This window comes from Ambystoma mexicanum, chromosome 6q, assembly GCF_040938575.1.
Source record: "Ambystoma mexicanum isolate Mex_15411 chromosome 6q, UKY_AmexF1_1, whole genome shotgun sequence".
In the NCBI taxonomy this organism is placed as follows: Eukaryota; Metazoa; Chordata; class Amphibia; order Caudata; family Ambystomatidae; genus Ambystoma; species Ambystoma mexicanum.
This window is the reverse complement of record NC_090937.1, coordinates 1155073461-1155080934: the sequence shown is the minus strand read 5'-3', so window position 1 is coordinate 1155080934 and position 7474 is coordinate 1155073461. Positions and strand designations below refer to the sequence as shown.

The 7474-nt window shown below is 48.3% G+C and overlaps 1 protein-coding gene across 1 annotated transcript in view; it reads left to right on the top strand.

Annotated features, from left to right (window-relative positions):
- The first annotated feature begins 1737 nt into the window (after positions 1-1737).
- Positions 1738-7474, top strand: part of TMEM33 (transmembrane protein 33) — a 205866-nt gene continuing 200129 nt past the window's right edge. The window contains exons 1-2 of the mRNA XM_069631746.1: positions 1738-1946; positions 2175-2281. Of these exons, the coding sequence (XP_069487847.1) occupies positions 2204-2281 (78 nt within the window). The 5' untranslated portion in view covers positions 1738-1946; positions 2175-2203. The remainder of the gene's footprint in view (positions 1947-2174; positions 2282-7474) is intronic.

The window sequence follows — 7474 nt, the reverse complement described above, 5'->3', positions numbered from 1 at the left end:
AAGTGTCTCGCACATCAAATGGGCCCGGTAGTGGTAGGTTATGGGCAGCCGTACCTGATGTCGGTGCCTGTTGATTTCCATCGTTCGCTGCTCCCGAACCATCTGACGAGGAGGCTACGGGACTTGCTGGGCCTGACATGGTCGCTGTGACGGTCGCGCCGTGTGGCAATGTGCCGCCTCTTTTCTGGCTGTAGCTTGCCCTTGTGCTCCTCACGGGCTGGTGCGTGCCGGCGGTGCCTTGTGGCGATGGGTAGCCTCTTTGCCGGCTCTGGCGTGGCTGGTGCGTGTGCCGGCCTTGTTGGTGCCGAGTTCAGAAAAGAATTTTTTTTTTTCTTTTTTTTTTTCTTCTTGAGGCCCCCCTCTGGGCCTCCCGCCGATCGCGTGTGGAAGTGGGGGAGGGGGGGCGGGACCCTGGCGACTTGCCTCCGGGCCTGCGTGTGCTTTTGCAGGCGCCTCCGCACCCGCTCCCTCGCGGCTCCTAATGCTGCGGCCGCCCGTGCCTGCGGCCTCGCAGCTGGCAATGGGAGGTGTGCCGACGCGCCATGCCGCTCGACTGCGGACCTCCGCGGAGCTTTTATGGCGTTGCGCCGATGCGCCTCACCCGCTCTCCTGCGGGTTCGTGAGATCCTCGTCGCCAGTTGTGGGGTTTTACGCGGGTCCCCGAACCGCGTAATAATGCACGCGGGAGCCGGGGATTCGTGCGACCCTTTTCTTTTATTGATAAGGAACTGCCCTTTTTTGTCTCGCCCCCTCCCTAGCTCAACGTCACTTCCCTATCCGGGAACTGAGACCGCAACGGCGGTCTGCCCACACAACGATGTGGGCGGGCTGCATAGCCCTGCTTAACGATCCGACACCCACTCCGTTGTTCGCGGCGTGATCGCCACTCAGCAGGACTGCGTTGGGTGATCCCGGCATCCAGATGGGGCTTGCCCAGTGGTCCAGGGCGGGCCCCCAACAGGTGGTATCTTTCAGAAATATCTGTCACCTGCAGAGAGGGGATACAGGGTTGGGTCTGCATATTTTGAAATGGACCCTGCTCACCTGCTTCCGCCAGCCCCGTTTATGTATACAATTTTACAGAAAACAGCATGCCATGAAGCTACCCTTTACACTTGCAAAACATTTATAAATTTGGAATTAAAGTATGATGCTCCTTATTATTGAGATTCTGAGATCCACTGGAACTGCGGCACAACTTATTACACAATTTAAGCGTGTTTCTCCTATGCATGTTATAGAGCATTGTCACGGAAGCTTTGATTCATCAGGTGACTTTGAGATTCAGGGAGGGGTTGCAGTCTACATCTGGAGGACTGTACATTTTTCTTCGGGAGACTACAGAATCAAAGACAGCAGTGTTTAAGTGCGAATGTGGAGGCCATTTTTTAATGATGTTCTACTATTAAACAACCGCAGGTTAATTCCTAATTATTGAAGTATTATTAGATTTTCCTTTTTTTCAATAAACTGATTGCCTATTAAAACATACAATGACATTTGGAAATGTACAGGCACATATTTGTTTGCATATAAAAGTAAACCTATGAAACTATTTTTGTTTGAAACATATAGCCGTTTTTGTGGAACATTAGTAAGCAGTCTTCTTGAGTCGAAGAACTAGATTCTGCATGGTATAGCTGCGTGTTCTCTTATGAAAATGTCCGCTTACTTCGTCTGGATGTCTTAGGTTAAGGGGCGGGACCTAGGGAGGTTTCATCTTTCTTTCGCTTTTCGGAGTCCTTCCTCTGTGTCTACGCTTCGCCTTGCTTGTCAGAGGCCCAGCGCTAGTGGAGCAACCGAGGATCGTTCCGCTATTAAGGGAATCTTAGAACCCCACCATAACGTTGTGCGACCAAGGGGAGACTTATTTTCGCGTGGTGTATTTGGTTTCCAGCGGCAGAGAGTTCGGAAGTGTCAAGTTTTCTCTATTTGGATTTTAGGTGGTAAGTGTCAATACAAGCTCTGCTCTTCCTGCTGTCAGCGGAAAACCTTGCGCAGGCGTAAGGGGCGACATGAATATGTTCTTGTGCATTGGGTCCATGGTGAGCATCTACTGGCAGCGCCGTTGTATGCTATAAAGTCGAGTTTCCGGCTAACACGTTGTGATCTCGGTTCTAATTGTATGTGTCCGTTTACACGCATATTGATTTCCTCTTTGTGTTGTCCCGCAGTGCCCGACCTGTCTGCCTCTAGCAGCGTCATGGCGGATCCAGCGCAGGATGCTCCCCCCCCTCAGCAGCAGCCGCAACATGGGGCTGTACCTGCAGCTGGGGCAGTGGTAAGAATGAATGTTAACCTCTTCTTCTTTTTTTTTTTAACTGTCTGTGTTAAACTCAAGCATGAATTGGAGCAGATTAGCCTACTCGTTTGATATGCCATTTAAGGAGAGGAGATGACGGTAAGGCCACTTTTGTGTGGCTTGTCACAATCCTTGTTTTTGGTGGTGGTTACCAAACGATTCCCTGTCACGTTGAAATTGTCATTCGACAATGAAGGGAAGACAAAAGATGAAAAACAATCTTACTAGGACATGTCATTCTGAAAGCGCAAGTGCGTGGGGTGGGGTGGTGAAGTGCTGGGGGTCTGAGAGAGTGCAAATGAATTCATAATGCTGTTATGGAGGTGGCTCATAAGTGCAGATAGTCTGTACTGTAGGGTTGCACATACAGTCCCTAAGTGATTGGCAGGCTCGGAGGCAGTGCAAGGGCAACTGGTCGTGCAAGAGCCTGGTCACGTAGGGTCAGTGGGTGGCCAGGTAACCAGAATGCCCAGCAGACAGGGACTGTCCACACCGTCTGATACTTAACCCCAGCTCAGTTGACTGCCACGGACAGGAGCAAGTACTACACTTGTTCCAAGAAGCCCCTCAGATTATTCACATATTATTATTCATATATTATTCAACAAACTTACCCTAGAGCCACAAGTAAACGCTCCACTGAAGAAATGCTTCTTTCTCCTGCAAGCGGCAAAAAGGATCCGACAGTTTCTGTAATTCGCCAACAAAACACTTACCATCATACCTTTCGTCATGTCCAGAGTAGATTACGCCAATAGCCTATACTTGGGCATGTCTGAACGACTTCTAAAAAAAAAACTACAACGCATACAAAATGCGGCGGCCAGATTACTTCTCAAACTACCCGAAGAGAACACCTATCACCTTCACTAAAAACACTATATTGGATACCAATAAAACAAATCATATTAGAATCAATGTGCATCACGCACAGAGCAATCCACAAAGCAAGGCGTCAACACCAACCACCAAGAATGCTCAGATCAAGCAACGACATCCGCCTGGAACCCGAAACTCTACAATAAAAGAAAACTGGGAGGATCTTCTTACTCTCACCAGGCACCGAAAACGTTGTGCGACTTACGAAAGAACATACGTAACACACAAAACCACCTACTATTCAGGAAACTGCTCAAATCCCAGCTCTTCACTGCGTAACTAGAAGACCGCCCACAGGGCCAAAACAATGATGAAGACACTGCTCCTGGATCCCACTGAGCATGATCCTGGATCCCACTGAGCAATCTACTACAAACCGAATCTAAGGAAGAGATTCTAAGATATACCGAACTACAAACTGATATGTAGCTATGATAGGATGATACTAAAGACTGAATACATAGGCAGACCAAGACGGAAGGACAAGGCCGATTCATCAATAGCACCCTGACCCCAAATTACACCAAGCTCCAACAGCCCTAACTCACAATAGATACCAAAGGAACAAGGGGCGGCCAATCCACAGCACCATAACTAGAGGGGTGGGGTATAGATATACCCAACCCCATTATACTAAGTTCATCAATAAAACTGGGAACGTGCTGCGCCATCATACACAACAGTTAGATGGCCAAGAAAGGAAAGCAGCAACTAAGCCTACCCATAGGAATGCCAGTTAAACAGAACAGGATCTGCTAGAACCAGGACATACAACCCACTAAGCCAACTTCAAATCTCTGCATACCTAACTCAACAGAAAATCCACACAGCCATCTCTCGCCCAGCATACTGCACGCACTTCACCTCACTGCAACAACAACGAAACACATAAACAGCACTTACAGCACATGAGGTCTCGCCCTGGTCCGATACTCGCACCAAAGCTCAATGCACAGTGGAAACTGAACTGAAGCCGCCAACAGCAAACCGTTACACTCTCTCTCCTACTCCCTGTTCACCCGACTAACCTAACCCACCCGCGCTGCTTGTTTTTCGGATGCGCCTGGAGACCAACTCCGTTGGTGACTGTGCGAGTCTTTCCCCCAATGGGCTCACACTTTTCTTATCGATTACTCCCACCCAACAAGTTCCCTTACTTCAAAGGCTTAAGTGAGTACCTCTCCCAGCAAATCTGCATCACACACCCAAACATTGCACATTTCAATTGATTTCATTAGAGTTGTTTGGCATAACATTTTATGCAGCATTTACAAAGCCTAAATACACGTCCAGCACTGATAGCTGTCTCACTTAACATTTTATTGGCACTGGGTGTGGTTTTTTTCTATGACTGAACCCAGTAGATGGGTTTGTTCTTTCTGCCTTCCCCTAAAACATAGGAAAATTAGGATCCCGTTCATACAGCTTGTTCGGGAGGTGGGCCAGATTGTCCCTTCGGAGGAGCCTACAGCAGCGTTGGCAGTTCTAATCATATCCAATGTCATTGACTTGGTTTGTGCTAACCATGAGGCTGGAGAGACTGCTAGAAAGTAATGTCCTCCTGACCAAAAGGCACTGTGCAACCTGGTTATTATTGGCTATACCAAGTGTTTGGAAAGTTAGAGGTTATCCTCTAACCGATTGTCGACCATGAAGGTGACTTAAGTTTTCGCTGGATGAGGCTTAGTCTAAAAATGATGTGCTTCAAGGGAGGGTTGATACTGTCCACAAAGTGTAGCGTCCTGGAGGAGCAGATGGATGATTACCCCCATTCTACCTTTATAGAGTCTGCCTAGCACACGATAGCTGTGCTCAGGAATGGGTGGTGTTTTCTACATCGCCGAAATCGTCCATAGTAAACAATCCTCAAGTTTACTTTCTGCAAGGACAAGCTCCTTCAACTTTCCGACTTAATCACCATCCACATATAGCAACACTTTTGGGGGCCTCATCAAAAGGAAAATTTCAAGGCCAGCAGCCCAGTCCTCGGCTCCAGACACTGAGGAAGTTCTATGGATCTCTGTTCCCATGGAGTTTCAGAAATGTGCAGATGATAGAGGAAGGTGTATTTGTATTTATTTGAAGGCTTTTCAATGTATCATACATTTTCCATCAGGTGCTGGCTCCCTTTTGTGGTTATGACTGGGGTGCCACAAGTAGTCACAAACATGTCTTTGTGTGCCACAGTCACCTGATGACATGTTCGCCTACTAAATGGCGCCTGCACCTCAACAAACTGCTGTATACTGAACAGCTCCAGATTACCTTCCTGTTGTTGGGTTACATGCCACCGCAGCCCCGGTCAGGTCCCATGAACCTGCGCATCACCTACCCTCACCCGTGAAAACTCACGGGGAGTCTTGTAACTCGGGCGTATACCCGGAATGCACCTCAGCACAGCTGAACACGCTAACAGTTGATTGGATATGTACGATGCCTGGCTCCCACCACCTCAGCGTCTTGAATACAGTTGTCCCAGCAGCTGCCCTGCGCATACCATGCAGAAGCACTTCACACCAACGTGGGTGCCTCAAAATCCCAGCCCCTTTCTTCACCCCACCCCCAACCTCCTATCCTCCAAAGAAATGAGAGACTCCAAAGTAGGCTAACCTACACACCGGCCATTGCCTCCTGCACTGCTACCCTTATAAGACACATACCCACCTACACCTTCAAACCTAGCCCCCCCGCAATTTGCGCCATCGCACCCCCCCCCCATTTGAGTCCCCCTCAAGGCTCTTCCATCCATACCCACTATCAAATCTACCACCAAGGTCCTAGACACCCAGCAGGCACAGCTAAAAGGAGCCCTAATCAATGTTGAGTCAGTAAATGCCCATGCCCTCGCCAACCATGATCTTATTGTATCTCATATTCTGCACCTCCTAGCCCTTACTGAATCCTTGCTACATCCAGCCTCAGGCCCTGCGCTATCCCTAGCCATCCCCACCAGGGTTCACCATCCTAAGAGCAGATGGTGAAGATGCAAGGGGAGGTGGGGTTGCACTAATTTAGAGGAATTTAGAGGAAAACTGTGTTTTACTTTTCCCTAAAACTCACCACCTCCCACACTAGTTATATTCTACTCAACCTAATGGCCACCTGGACCCATTGGCACCTTCCAGGATGATATCCTACATCTCATTAATGCCAACATCTAACCAATGCCCAAAATGATCCTGTTATGAACCTGGGCTTGAATGACCCTTGTAGAACGCAGCGCTTCCTCACTAGCGAGTGCTCTAAAGTCACGAGGTCTCACACTCCGCATAAACGGCCCAACCCATGCCAAAGGCTGCACCTTGGCCTGGCTGGGTGACCTAAACTGTGAAGTCAACATCGCAGATGTCTCCCCTTGCCCTTGGTCTGACCACTTTATCGTTAACTTCAACATCCCTTTATCATGGTATGACCGCAACGCCGGCACCCATTTGCCCCCTACCTGGACAAGAAGTTCCAGCAAAATTACTAAAGACGGCATCACACCTCTTCTCTCTAACCTCCACTTGGCACACTGGGCTGACTACCCAGATGTACAGGCGGACCTCTACTAAAAAAATAATGGAAACAGCTGTGAATTTTATCACCCCACTGGCACCTCATAAGGCAAAAGCCATCTCCCACACAACCCCTGGTTCAGAGTACCTCCAAAACCTAAGAACCAAGAAGCGCCAGGCATAAGCCAGGGCGATGTTCAAATCCACTGCCAGAACCTACAAATTTGCTATTACCCATGCCAAGGCCACCTCTTACAATGACAGAATTGCAAATGTGAATTCTAACACAAAGCCGCTCTTCACCATCCCTGAGGATCTTGAAGCTCCAGCACTGGCCCCACCAGTCATTTATTTTTGTATTTATTTATTTGAATTTGTAAAGTGCCAAACTGCCTTGGGCATCAAGGCTCTGTTAAGAAGGCTTACTTAGTTACCTAAGTGCATTAGAAGGCATATATACATACATACATCCATACATGTTTCTTCATACAATTCCAATAAGTACTTGACAGTGGTTACAAGGATTGGTGGGCAAGTATATGGTGTCAGCCACACCTTATATGGCGGCAGCTAAATAAATTTGCGATGTCAACATCGGTAGGCAAGAGCATGGTGCTAGCCTCATGTTGCATGGCGGCAGCTACTAACAGTTGCGTGGTCAAAATTAATATGCATATACAGTTGTCAACTAAAAGTTTCAAGGTGGCAGCAACACATATATGCAATGTCAATGGGTAAATGAATGGTGCCCGGCACAGCATACAGAGGCAAGCTACACATGGGTGCATGGTTAATG